The following is a 14211-nucleotide window of genomic DNA, read 5'->3' as shown; positions in this document are numbered from 1 at the left end:
AATATTGATTTTTATCTAGCCCGCAGTGATTGATGATGAACCCCGACATATCCAATAGAAAGTGGTTATAGTATAAAAGCACTATATTTTTATCCAAAAGACAAAAAAAATGCAGAGAAGCGTGGAAATAAGTTTGAGAGTAATTGTTGTTGTAATAATTTAATATTATAAAATTTTTTAAATTCTGCTGCATGCTAATCAAGCACAGGAATCATTTTTCACAACGTTGGAGTTAAAACCAAATTGATCCATCATAAAAGAAAGTCGAGAAAAAAATCCAAAAGAAAATGAAGGTTTTGTTGTTTTCGTAACACATGGTTTTTTCGTTGGCTTCACGTGAGAAAAAGTTGGTTCCTGGTTTGTTGATTTTCCTTTGTCGGTCTTCTTTGAAAACTTGTTATTTGCAGACGACTTCGGTACAAGCGGTTTATTAACACTTGGTCTTTGACGAGTTTTGTTTAATTCTTGTTTATTGACAGACTTCGTTTTTGGCTTTTTCACGACAGTCTTTTTATTTTGCATTTTTTCATGCTTTTTCTGTTCTACTGATGACTTTAATTTTTTGATGACAATATCGTTTGTTGGAATCTTGCTGGTTATCTTTTTCGGATATGACTCGCTTATTGTTGAAGAGTCGGATAAACAATTTTCTAGCAGTCTCGCTTGTTTCTGAACATTCTTTTTTGATGAAACTATTTTTGATAATTTATATTCTTCTGGAATGATACCTTGTGAGGTTCCGGCTAAGAAAAAATAAAAATGAATAAGTAAAGAGTATTATCGCACTCAAACGTATCACAAGTGTTGTGCCTATAAAATTTCAAAAATGTCCTGATAAACCAACTGAGGAATTTTCTTGTGTTTTGGCTACAATAAAATCAGACAAACTATTTCATTGTTTAAAAAGCGAAAATTAATAAGCACAAAAAAAATAAAACAAACCTCCTTTAACTATGCAAGAACATTTATAAATACAACAGTGAGAGTACGCTTTGTTTCCACAATCTTTTGGATCGACGAGTTTCTTGTTGCGGAAATCATAGCAAGGAATCGTTTTTCTTTCAAATCCTTTAACTGTATACAGAAATATCATATGTTATAAATAACAATAATTATTACAGAGACTTCTCTTGAAAAGCAAAGCAAGAAACATTGTGATATTGTAAGATAATATTAAATGAAATTAAATAAAAATGCTTTTTGTAATTTTGAACGTAATTTAATTTTTGGGGGAATTAAGGAATAGGATATGTGCTGGAATCTTTATATAGTCTAAAACATATAACAGATATGAGGCAATAAAATCTTGAACCTACCAGGAGCACATTGTGTTTTGCTGATTTTATATCTGAGCTGAAAAGGGGTCAATGATGCTGCAATATCGCAAATCCCGACGACCACGACAAAGAGTAATAATTTCATTTTGTTAGAGAGTAATTCTGCAAAAATAAACCAAATTTTATTTTAATGCTGTGATTAACCAAATTTAAGTTTAAAATAGAAGTGGAATAATACTGTATAAATACCCATTTGTGCAATTTATCATTTACGGCTAGTACAAGCACTTAGATATTTCAGTAGCTCTGAACATATTTTTTCGAAATACAATAATCGAATTATGTTGTAACAAGAAATTGTTTGTAGCTTTTATAGATGCAAAGTTTCAGATTGACAATTGTGTTTCTGGCCTCGGGCAACAATTGCCCCATATTACTATGTAAATTTGCACTCTTGTAACGTTTCTTAGCCACAAATCGTAATTTCATTTATATTGGTATCGTCACAGTGACGCATTTTCTGTAAACCAAAACAAAGTGCTCTTGAATAAATACTATCAGTAGACTCAAAGAATCGGTAGATTTAACTATTTTTATTGTCGCGATTAATACGTCATAGCGAGTTTAAAAATAGAACAAGATTGAATTGTTGGATTGAGTTCTTCACGTGAAAATCAGGTTGCAATGGATTGACAAAGATGAAATAAGATAAATAGGGACATGCATGTTTGTAAAAGTTCTAAATAACGTCAAGAAGACTTTATTTCGTAGTATTTTCCTGCCTTTATTTGATCGTGATTAACATGATGTTAATCATTAGTAAGTAAATGACATCATGTATTTTAAACCAATATGAAATATAATTATAATGAGGATTAAGGGTTAGACGGTAGGGATAAAACAAAACCTAAAAATTCATTTCTTTGAGCACTAGAATCATTATAGCAATTCTTATAAATATATACCGTTTTTTAGTTATACTAAAGTTACATTGTTTATTATTTAATTTAGAAATTTTATTCAGAAATTAAGTCAGAAAATTATGAATAAATATACACGTATTCAAATTAAAAACTCCTGGTTATATATTTATATTTTTCTAAATTCATACATATATATATATATATTTTTAAGTTGCAGCTTTAAAATTTAAAAAAATTGTGGAGACTTTACATTGAGATATTAGAGTGTCATTAAAGCTTCAACCACTTCATTGAAATCTAAAACTAAAATTTTTCTGAGTTTTCAAAAATCCCAAATATCTATACAATTAAAATACAAAAAAGCAATTTTAGGAAAAAATGCAGGAACATGAGTTGTGGAAATAGGCTGAAATTACCACTATCAGAAATATTAAACTGAAACATGTGAACATGCATAAGCCCTGCATATTCGTAAATATTAATATGACAATGTGACAATTTATTTTATTACATTTAAATAAAGACAGAAAAATACTAGCAAATAAAGTCTCCTTGACGTTATTTGAAACTTTTACAAAATTTCATGTCTCATTTCATCTTTGTTAATCCATTACAGCCTGATTTTTACATGAAAAGCTTAATCCAACGATTTAATCTTGTTCTATTTTTAAACTCAATATGACGTATTTATCGTGGCGATAGCAATATTCAAGTCTACGGATTCTTCGAGTCTACTAATAGTATGTGTTCAAGAGCACTTTGTTTGGGTTTACAGAAAATGCGTCACTGTGACGCTACAAAGGTAAATAAAATTACGATATTTGGCTAAGAAACGTAACAAGCATGCAAATTTACATAGTAATGTAGGGCAATCGTTGCTCAAGGCAATAAACACAAATGACAATCGGAAACTTTGCATCTATAAAAGCTACAAACAATTTCTTGTTGCAACATAGATTCGATTAATGTATTTCCAACAAGTATGTTCAGAGTTACTGAAATATTCAAGTGCTTGCTCTAGTCATGATACAAATGAATATTGTACAGTTTCAACTACTATTTCCATCTCAAAGTTGGTTAATCATAAGAGTAAAATAAAACCTGTTTTATTTTTGCAGAATTACTTTCTAACAAAATGAAATTATTACTTTTTGTTGTGGTCGTCGGTATTTGCGATATTGCAGCATCACTGACCCCTTTTCAGCTCAGATATAAAATCAGCAAAACACAATGTGCTCCTGGTAAGTTCAAAATTTTATTGCCTCATATCTGATATATATTTTAGATTTTATTACGATGCCAGCACATATTTCATTCTTGTATTAATTCAAAATATTAAAAATTCGTATAAAATTATAAAAAGAATTTTTATTTAATTTCATATAATATTATCTTATAATACCACCGTCTTTCTTGCTTTGCTTCAACAAATAATCAGAAGATTTTTTTTCATAATAGTTTTGCTATTTATAACATATGGTATTTCTGTATACAGTAAAAGGATTTGAAAGAAAAACGATTCCTTGCTATGATTTCCGTAACAAGAAACTCGTCGATCCAAAAGATTGTGGAAACAAAGCGTACTCTCACTGTTGTATTTATAAATGTTCTTGCATAGTTAAAGGAGGTTTGTTTTATTTTTCTTTGTGTTTATTAATTTTCGCTTGTTAAACAATGAAATAGTTTGTCTGCTTTTATTGTTTGAGTGCAATAATAGGCTCCGTATGTTTATTTATTCACTTATATTGTATTTTTTATATATATTTAGCCGGAACCTCACAAGGTATCATTCCAGAAGAATACAAATTATCAAAAATAGTTTCATCGAAAAAGAAAATTCAGAAACAAGCACGACTGCTCGAAAATTGTTTTCCAGACACTTCGCCAAGTGAGTCATCCACGAAAAAAATTACTAGCAAGAACCCAACAAAAAATAACGTCATCAAAAAATTGAAGTCATCAGTGGAACAGAAAAAGCATGAGAAAATGCAAAATAGGAGGACAGTCTCTAAAAAAACGACTACGAAGTCTTTTGACAAGAAAGAATCAAACAAAAGTCGTCAAAGACCAATTGTTAATAACCCGCTTGTACCGAAGTCGTCTGCAAAGAATGAGTTTTCAAAGAAACCTAGCAAAGAAATATCAACGAACCAGAAACCAACAGCTCCTCACGTAAATCCAACAAAGAAGCTTTGTGTTACGAAAACAACAAAACCTTCATTTTCTTTTGGATTCTTTTCTCGACTTTCTTTTATGATGGATCAATTTGGGTTTAACTCCAACGTTGTGAAAAATGAGGCCTGTGCCTGATTTGCACGAAACAGAATTATAACAACGCAATTATTTGTTGTTTTATTTATTTTTTATTTTAAATATAATTGTTATTTTGATATTTTAAATAGTGTTTTTTGAATTAATCAACAATGCTCTCCATATGCGTGATAATAGAACAAGAAACACTTGTGGCAATTAATATAATAAATATTAATAGAAATTATTTTTTGTGATTTTAATCATTTCCAGCTTTTTTTATTGGATATTTTGTCTTAGATTTTAATCAAAATAGCAATACTGTGTAGATGTCATGGTGTTTATACAATTCAGAATAGAGCTTAAGAACATTCCAAAATTGGTTATTTTGTTTTACGTCGTCTGGTGTATGGTTAAAATATTAAATCAGGAAATAAGACTCAATAATTTAATTATTAGCTTGAGTCTGAATGAATATTTGAAATCAAGGTGGGAATGTTTTGTAGGCTACCCGAAAAAATGCATAGATTGTTGGTAGTTAGACTAATCTTGGTATTTTAGACTCTGTGATTTTCAATGTGTTTTTCGTATTGAATAAGGTGGTAAACGTAGAAAGTTGTTGTTAGAATTACTACTAATTTACCCGCTAAATTTGTTAATTTAAATGTTAGTATTAGACAATTAAACAATGAACTAAAGGTTCAAATTTTTATTAACTAAAATTTATTTCAGATGTGAAACAGTCCCAATTAAATACCACAGTTTTGGAAACATTTTGTTATCAAGATATAGAAAGTAGTTTCAATAAAGGTTTGATCAGAATTATATTGTACCATGTGAAGTCAATTCTCAACGATTCCCGATTTTTGAAACCATCACTGTCGCCAAAAAACGTGAAAATCACGTGTTTAATGCTTATTCAAAAGCATAAACGCAAGAGGCAATAACTACTATAACGAAAATATCGGTCAGAGACCGAAGACTTATCGATCGAAAGTTGGGGGATCCCCAAAACAGCGCTCTTATTCCATAGTGACCTTGTGTCCCATCACTAATTAATTGATAACTCGCTAATTATACGACATATTTCGCCCAAAATCAATAGACTCCTGGTCCGAGATATGACGAATGCACATGCAAAATCTGGAGCAGATTCAATCTCGTTTTCGTGAGATATCGCGTGCATCTAACAGACAGACAGACTTAAAGACAGACAAATACCTATCAACATACTTACCGATTAAAATCCATAAGTAATTAACCTTCAAATTACTTGAGAGTGGTAGTCAAACTGATCTACGAGAGTCCATTTTGCCGATTTTAACACAAGGCTTTGCAGATGCAAACTGCGGGTTTTCAACTACAAAAGTACGCTTTCTTTGTTCTGTTTTTAAATCAACGATTTTCTTGCTACTGAAATTATAGCAAGAACCGGTGGGTTTTATTTCGAAACCAGAAACTGCAACACTATTTGTTCAGCAATATTCAAGATTTCCGGAGAGTCATCAGACTATTCATTTACTCGCAATCGTATCAATATTGCTTATTGAGATTCGAATTCCACAAGAGACAATTATGTGAAAAAAATTGTCGCCGCAGAATGGCTCACATAACTTCCGCTTATTTTTTGACCATCGAATTTCATGCATTCAGACCGGTCAACTATTCTCTTCTGAATATTGATTTTTATCTCGCCCGCAGTGATTGATGATGAACCCCGACATATCCAATAGAAAGTGGTTATAGTATAAAAGCACTATATTTTTATCCAAAAGACAAAAAAAAATGCAGAGAAGCGTGAAAATAAGTTTAAGGGTAATTGTTGTTGTAATAATTTAATATTATAAAAAAATTTTAAATTTTGCTGCATGCTAATCAAGAACAGGAATCATTTTTCACAACGTTGGAGTTAAAACCAAATTGATCCATCATAAAAGAAAGTCGAGAAAAGAATCCAAAAGAAAATGAAGGTTTTGTTGTTTTCGTAACACATGGTTTTTTCGTTGGCTTCACGTGAGAAAAAGTTGGTTTCTGGTTTGTTGATTTTCCTTTGTTGGTCTTCTTTGAAATCTTATTATTTGCAGACGACTTCGGTACAAGCGGTTCATTAACACTTGGTCTTTGACGATTTTTGTTTAATTCTTTTTTATTAACAGACTTCGTTTTCGGCTTTTTACCGACAGTCTTTTTATTTTGCATTTTCTCATGCTTTTTCTGTTCTACTGATGACTTTAATTTTTTGATGACAATATTTTCTGTTGGATTCTTGCTGGTTATCTTTTTCAGATATGACTCGCTTGTTGAAGCGTCTGGTAAACAATTTTCTAGCAGTCTTGCTTGTTTCTGAGCATTCTTTTTTGATGAAACTATTTTTGATAATTTATATTCTTCTGGAATGATACCTAGTGAGGTTCCGACTAAAAAAAAATAAAAGTGAATAAGTAAAAGTTACAAAGAGTATTATCGCACTCAAACGTATCACAAGTGTTGTGCCTATAAAATTTCAAAAATGTCCTGATAAACCAACTGAGGAATTTTCTTGTGTTTTGGCTACAATAAAACCAGGCAAACTATTTAATTGTTTAAAAAGCGAAAATTAATAAACACAAAAAAAATAAAACAAACCTCCTTTAACTATGCAAGAACATTTATAAATACAACAGTGAGAGTACGCTTTGTTTCCACAATCTTTTGGATCGACGAGTTTCTTGTTACGGAAATCATAGCAAGGAATCGTTTTTCTTTCAAATTCTCTAACTGTATACAGAAATACCATATGTTATAAATAACAATAACTATTTCCGAGAATTCTCTTGATTATTCGTTAAAGCAAAGCAAAAAACATTGTGATATTGTAAGATAATATTAAATGAAATTAAATAAAAATGCTATTTGTAATTTTGAACGCATTTTTTTTTAGGGAATTAAAGAATAGGATATGTGCTGGAATCTTTAGATAGTCTAAAACATATATCAGATATGAGACAATAAAATCTTGAACCTACCTGGAGCACATTGTGTTTTGCTGATTTTATATCTGAGCTGAAAAGGGGTCAATGATGCTGCAATATCGCAAATCCCGACGACCACGACAAAGAATAATAATTTCATTTTGTTAGAAAGTAATTCTGTAAAAATAAACTAGATTTTATTTTGATGCTGTGATTAACCAAATTTAAGGTTGAAATAGCATTGGAATAATACTGTATAAATACCCATTTGTGCAATTTATCATTTACGGCTAGTACAAGCACTTAGATATTTCAGTCGCTCTGAACATATTTTTTCGAAATACAATAATCGAATTATGTTGTAACAAGAAAATGTTTGTAGCTTTTATAGATGCAAAGTTTCAGATTGACATTTGTGTTTCTGGCCTCGGGCAACAATTGCCCCATATTACTTTGTAAATTTGCACTCTTGTAACGTTTCTTAGCCACTAATCGTAATTTCATTTACCTTGGTATCGTCATAGTGACGCATTTTCTGTAAACCCAAACGAAGACCTCTTGAATAAATACTACTAGTAGACTCAAAGAATCCGTAGATTTAATTATTGCTATTGTCACGATTAATACGTCATAGTGAGTTTAAAAATAAAACAAGATTAAAAAGTTAGATTGAGCTTCTCACGTGAAAATCAGGTTGCAATGGATTAACAAAGATGTAAAAACATAAAATGTGACATGAATTTTAGTAAAATTCCCTAATAACGTCAAGAAGACTTTATTAGGTAGTATTTTTCTGTCTTTATTCAATCGTGATTAACATAGTGTTTATCATTAGTAAGTTAATGACATCATGCCTTTTAAATGCATTATAACGAATTTTATTATCATATACAAATTTATAGTTATACCCAAAGTTACATTGTTTATTATTTAAAATAAATTAATTCAGAATATTAGGAATTGATATACCTGTATCCATTAAAAGATACTCTTGTTCATCCACAATTTTATATTTTAGAGTTGCAGTTTTAAAATGTATGAATTTATGAAGAATTTACATCGAGATATTAGAATGTCATTAAAGCTTTACCACATCATCAAAATCTAAAACTAAGATTATTCTGAGTTTCCAGAAATCCCAAATATCTATACAACTAAAATACAAAAAAGCAACCTTAGGAAAAAATACAGGAAATGTGGAAATAGGCTGAAATCACCAATATCATAAATATTAAACCAAAATTGAACATCAACATCTGATGCATGTTGATGCATTAGTCCTGCACATTAGTAAAAACCACGAATGTTTATGACAATGTGATAAGTACATTAGGAGTAACTTCTATTTTTAAACAATTTATGACGCAGTTATAACTTTCAGTAAATAAATAGTTTTAATAAAAACTGAAAAAAAGGATAATTTAATAAAATATAATGCAATATTTGTATAATTATAATATTTATGACGTCAAAAATTCGTAATTTTCGTGTTCGAACTTTATTTGCAATTTGCTTCAAAAATGCGTCATCAATCTGTGGGCAATAAATCTGTTTAACAATAAATACGACAAATGTCATTCTATCGTCCTGGATTAAAACTGTATTTATACGTGTGAACTTATACACCTATATATTTATTGCACGTGTGTAAATGTAATCGAATATGAGAATTTATATTTATCCTGAGCCATACGTTCTACACAGTAGATTTCTGTTATAATATGTTTATAAAAAAAAAGGATCTCATGCGCTATTGTGTAATAATTAAATTTAGGTATATGAATAAATTTGTCAGAATTTTTTTTTATCACAAAAAAGCTTAATTTCTGATTTGCTACCTAATTGAAATAAACTTTATAAAAATAATTCTTTTATACAAGAAAAAATATAGGTCCCTTAATAGGCAATACATATTAAACATATCATTATCACCTCAACAATATTTTTTTAAAGTTAATCTAACAATCATTCATTGTCAAAGAAGGATAAAATGATGGACTAAATCCAAAAGTTTTGCAATGTATTTTCATGTCACATTTTATCTGTGTTGTCGCGTATTTCCAACGTAAAAAACTTAGTCTATCGGATTTATTCAGATCTATTTTTAAACTCGCTATGACGTTTAATCCCGACAATAGCAATAGACAAGTCTGTCGATTATTTGAGAGCATTATTTAATGATATTTATTTGAGTGTGATTTGTTTGGGATTATTGAAAATACGTCACCATGACGCCACCGAGTGTGGTGTTTCTTTAGGAGCATTAATTAATGATATTTATTTGTATGTGGTGTGTTTGTGATTACTGAAAATACGTCATTATGACGCAACTGATGTTAATACAATTACAAATTGTGTTTAAAACTATTGGTGAAATGCAAACATAATTTGAATTGTAAAACAATAGTTGGTCAAGGCAATCATTATTCGACTGGTAAACTCAAGGCTGCAACGTATGCAAGTGTGTCTTCAACGCCAAAATGGCCATTTGGAACATGTTCCAAAGAGAACATAACTTTCATGCACAACGTGAAACTTTTGGGTACAATCTTACTAAAACAGAAGGTCGGTTGATAAGAAAATTAACAAGTAATCATAAAATTTATAAGTTCTCTATTTTGGAGTCTCTCTGTAGATAAGTGGAAAGATTATTTTTGCAAGTTCGATTAGTCAGAAATATTTTGACTTGATCACACTATTTAGAATGGTTATTTCATATTTGGGTACAGACGTTCCCCATAACTACATTGTCTTGAATTGGATTAATCTTTTTAGGTAAAAATTAAGCTATAGTGGATGGTAATGTCTGGGGTGTTATGGATTAACATTTATGTTTAACGAAACATAGAGATAGAATGAGATTGGGATTTTTGTAAAATACCCAAATAACGCCGGGAAGACTTTACTTAAATGCGTTTTACTTTCTCAATTCAATTGTGATTAGCATATTTTTTTATCATTAGTAAGTTATTGACATCATGCATTTTAGTGCAATGAGGTATAATAATTTTAAAGAGGTTTACAGGTTTGACGGTCGGGATGAAACTAATTCGGCACTAGTCTTTGTAAGAATATTCTTATAAAGATATACCGCTTTAACTATGATTCTCCATAAATAAATGTGTATCACACCTGAAAGTAAATGTCATTAAAGCTTTACAGCATCACTAAAATTTAAAACTAATATCATAGCAAAACATGGTACTTTTATTTGTGACTTTCCAATAATACACAATATATTTATACAATTAAAATATAAAAGAATAATGTTAGGGAAAAAGAAAAAGAAAAATGAATTTCGGAAATAGGCAGAAATGTACTCTGTTGAACTTATGGCTCAGGATAAATATAAATTCACATATTCGATTACATTTACACATGTTCAATAATTATATATGTGAAGTTCACACGTATAAATACTTTATTTAATCCAAGGTGATAGAATGACATTTGTCGCATTTATCGTAAGCAGATTTATTGCCCACAAATTGATTTTTGACCGACGCATTTTTGAAGCAAATTGCAAACAAAATTCGAACACGAAAAGTAAGACTTCTTGACGTAATAAATATTATAATCATACAAATGATGAATTATATTTTAAATCAATTACTTTTTCATTTTCTATTTAAACTATGGATATATTGAAACATAACGTTTAATCGCTTAATAACCGCGGTATAAATTGTTTAAAATAGAAGTAACTTACGATGTAGTTATACTGATCACTTTGTCATAAAAATGCGTAATTTTTATCAAGCTTTCGCAGAGAATGTGTTGGGCTTATGCATATACGTGTTTAACTTTAATATTCATGACAGTAGTGAATTCAGCCTATTTCCACCTTTCCGTTTTCTGTATTTTTTCTTTAAATTGTTGTTTTATATTTTAATTGTATGAATAAATATATTGTGTATTCTCACAATGAAACTCACAAATGAAAGTTTCATATTTTGCTAAAATATTAGTTTAGATTTTATTAATGCTGCGAAGCTTTAATTACATTCACTTTTGAGTCTGATAAACATTTTGTTTATGGGAAACCATTTTTTTGGAATTTGATTTACAAGAATCTAACAAATTCTGCAATAATTATTTTATTAAATATACTCGGTTGAAATGCTGAATATAAAAAATTTAAACTTCTATATATTTTTAATATCTCGGTTAGAATAGATCTTTAAATTTTATATAATTGTTAAACTGCAACTTTATAACAAAAACTGTGGATCAATTTAAAAAAATTACGACATAGAACCAGGATAATCCATCTACTAATCCATAATCGATTTTTTTTGAATAATAAACAATGTAACTTTAATATAACTATAAAGCGGTTTATATTCATATGATTTATTGTGCAGAGAAACTAGTGCTCAATTAAATGAATTTTTAGGTTTTGTTTGATCCCGACCGTCAAACGTCTAATCCTAATTTAAATGATATTCCATGTCGTGCTATATCGCATGATGTCATTAACTAATGACAATTTATTTTATTACATTTGATTAAAGACAGAAAAATACTAGCAAATAAAGTCTCCTTGACGTTATTTGAAACTTTTACAAAATTTCATGACTCATTTCATCTTTGTTAATCCATTACAGCCTGATTTTTACATGAAAAGCTTAATCCAACGATTTAATCTTGTTCTATTTTTAAACTCAATATGACGTATTTATCGTGGCGATAGCAATATTCAAGTCTACGGATTCTTTGAGTCTACTAATAGTATGTGTTCAAGAGCACTTTGTTTAGGTTTACAGAAAATGCGTCACTGTGACGCTACCAAAGTAAATGAAATTACGATTTGTGGCTAAGAAACGTAACAAGCATGCAAATTTACATAGTAATGTAGGGCAATCGTTGCTCAAGGCAATAAACACAAATGTCAATCTGAAACTATAAAAGCTACAAACAATTTCTTGTTGCAACATAGATTCGATTATTGTATTTCGAACAAGTATGTTCAGAGCTACTGAAATATTCAAGTGCTTGCTCTAGTCATGATACAAATGAATATTGTACAGTTTCAACTACTATTCCCATCTCAAAGTTGGTTAATCATAAGAGTAAAATAAAATCTGGTATATTTTTGCAGAATTACTTCCTAACAAAATGAAATTATTACTTTTTGTCGTTGTCATTGGGATTTGCAATATTGCTGCATCACTCACCCCTTTTCAGCTCAGATATAAAATCAGCAAAACACAATGTGCTCCAGGTAAGTTCAATAACGATGCCAGCACATATTTCATTCTCGTATCAATTCAAAATATTAAAAATTCGTGTATTATTCGTATATAAATTATAAAAAGCATTTTTATTCAATTTCATATAATATTATCTTATAATACCTTCGTCTTTCTTGCTTTGTTTCAACAAATAATCAGAAGATTTTTTTGTAATAGGTATTGCTATTTATAACATTTGGTATTTCTGTATACAGTAAAAGGATTTGAAAGAAAAACGATTCCTTGCTATGATTTCCGTAACAAGAAACTCGTCGATCCAAAAGATTGTGGAAACAAAGCGTACTCTCACTGTTGTATCTATAAATGTTCTTGCATAGTTAAAGGAGGTTTGTTTTATTTTTCTTTGTGTTTATTAATTTTCGCTTGTTAAACAATGAAATAGTTTGTCTGCTTTTATTGTTTGAGTGCAATAATAGGCTTCGTATGTTTATTTATTCACTTATATTGTATTTTTTAAATATTTTAGCCGGAACCTCACAAGGTATCATTCCAGAAGAATACAAATTATCAAAAATAGTTTCATCGAAAAAGAAAATTCAGAAACAAGCACGACTGCTCGAAAATTGTTTTCCAGACACTTCGCCAAGTGAGTCATCCACGAAAAAAATTACTAGCAAGAACCCAACAAAAAATAACGTCATCAAAAAATTGAAGTCATCAGTAGAACAGAAAAAGCATGAAAAAATGCAAAATAAGAGGACAGTCTCTAAAAAAACGACTACGAAGTCTTTTGACAAGAAAGAATCAAACAAAAGTCGTCAAAGACCAATTGTTAATAACCCGCTTGTACCGAAGTCGTCTGCAAAGAATGAGTTTTCAAAGAAACCTAGCAAAGAAATATCAACGAACCAGAAACCAACAGCTCCTCACGTAAATCCAACAGAGAAGCCTTGTGTTACGAAAACAACAAAACCTTCATTTTCTTTTGGATTCTTTTCTCGACTTTCTTTTATGATGGATAAATTTGGGTTTAACTCCAACGTTGTGAAAAATGAGGCCTGTGCCTGATTTGCACGAAACAGAATTATAACGACGCAATTATTTGTTGTTTTATTTATTTTTTATTTTAAATATAATTGTTATTTTGATATTTTAAATAGTGTTTTTTGAATTGATCAACAATGCTCTCCATATGCGTGATTATAGAACAATAAACACTTGCGGCAATCAATATAATAAATATTAATAGAAATTATTTTTTGTGATTTTAATCATTTCCAGCTTTTTTTATTGGATATTTTGTCTTAGATTTTAATCAAAATAGCAATACTGTGTAGATGTCATGGTGTTTATACAATTCAGAATAGAGCTTTAGAACATTCCAAAATTGGTTATTTTGTTTTACGTTGTCTGGTGTATGGTTAAAATATTAAATCAGGAAATAAGACTCAATAATTTAATTATTAGCCTGAGTCTGAATGAATATTTGAAATCAAGGTGGGAATGTTTTGTAGGCTACCCGAAAAAATGCATAGATTGTTGGTAGTTAGACTAATCTTGGTATTTTAGACTCTGTGATTTTCAATGTGTTTTTCGTATTGAATAAGGTGGTAAA

The 14211-nt window shown here is 29.7% G+C and overlaps 3 protein-coding genes across 3 annotated transcripts; 2 read left to right on the top strand and 1 right to left on the bottom strand.

The window, feature by feature from the left end:
* Positions 1 to 131: 131 nt before the first annotated feature.
* Positions 132 to 1583, bottom strand: LOC144431909 (uncharacterized). The gene is made up of 3 exons (XM_078119669.1): positions 1317 to 1583; positions 943 to 1074; positions 132 to 743 (listed from the first exon to the last, which is right to left on the bottom strand). Exons 1-3 carry the CDS (start codon positions 1420 to 1422, stop codon positions 199 to 201), a joined length of 783 nt encoding a protein of 260 aa, XP_077975795.1. The 5' UTR covers positions 1423 to 1583; the 3' UTR covers positions 132 to 198.
* Positions 1584 to 3322: 1739 nt separating this feature from the next.
* LOC120341102 (uncharacterized) lies at positions 3323 to 5019 on the top strand. The gene is made up of 3 exons (XM_039409538.2): positions 3323 to 3441; positions 3696 to 3827; positions 3969 to 5019. Exons 1-3 carry the CDS (start codon positions 3336 to 3338, stop codon positions 4508 to 4510), a joined length of 780 nt encoding a protein of 259 aa, XP_039265472.2. The 5' UTR covers positions 3323 to 3335; the 3' UTR covers positions 4511 to 5019.
* A 7487-nt stretch (positions 5020 to 12506) lies between these two features.
* LOC144432182 (uncharacterized) lies at positions 12507 to 13975 on the top strand. Its single transcript, XM_078120343.1, has 3 exons — positions 12507 to 12625; positions 12851 to 12982; positions 13123 to 13975. Exons 1-3 carry the CDS (start codon positions 12520 to 12522, stop codon positions 13662 to 13664), a joined length of 780 nt encoding a protein of 259 aa, XP_077976469.1. The 5' UTR covers positions 12507 to 12519; the 3' UTR covers positions 13665 to 13975.
* Positions 13976 to 14211: the final 236 nt, after the last annotated feature.

Source organism: Styela clava, chromosome 14 (genome assembly GCF_964204865.1).
Source record: "Styela clava chromosome 14, kaStyClav1.hap1.2, whole genome shotgun sequence".
NCBI lineage: Eukaryota > Metazoa > Chordata > Ascidiacea > Stolidobranchia > Styelidae > Styela > Styela clava.
This window is presented reverse-complemented; position numbering and strand designations above follow the sequence as displayed.

Excerpts from the sequence above, each read along its gene's own strand:
- LOC144431909 (XM_078119669.1), bottom strand. The coding sequence starts at position 1,422 with ATGAAATTATTACTCTTTGTCGTGGTCGTCGGGATTTGCGATATTGCA. Across the intron at positions 1,075-1,316 it reads CAAAACACAATGTGCTCCTG|TTAAAGGATTTGAAAGAAAA; the intron begins GTAGGTTCAAGA and ends TTCTGTATACAG. Across the intron at positions 744-942 it reads TTCTTGCATAGTTAAAGGAG|CCGGAACCTCACAAGGTATC; the intron begins GTTTGTTTTATT and ends ATTTTTTCTTAG.
- LOC120341102 (XM_039409538.2), top strand. The coding sequence starts at position 3,336 with ATGAAATTATTACTTTTTGTTGTGGTCGTCGGTATTTGCGATATTGCA. Across the intron at positions 3,442-3,695 it reads CAAAACACAATGTGCTCCTG|TAAAAGGATTTGAAAGAAAA; the intron begins GTAAGTTCAAAA and ends TTCTGTATACAG. Across the intron at positions 3,828-3,968 it reads TTCTTGCATAGTTAAAGGAG|CCGGAACCTCACAAGGTATC; the intron begins GTTTGTTTTATT and ends ATATATATTTAG.
- LOC144432182 (XM_078120343.1), top strand. The coding sequence starts at position 12,520 with ATGAAATTATTACTTTTTGTCGTTGTCATTGGGATTTGCAATATTGCT. Across the intron at positions 12,626-12,850 it reads CAAAACACAATGTGCTCCAG|TAAAAGGATTTGAAAGAAAA; the intron begins GTAAGTTCAATA and ends TTCTGTATACAG. Across the intron at positions 12,983-13,122 it reads TTCTTGCATAGTTAAAGGAG|CCGGAACCTCACAAGGTATC; the intron begins GTTTGTTTTATT and ends TAAATATTTTAG.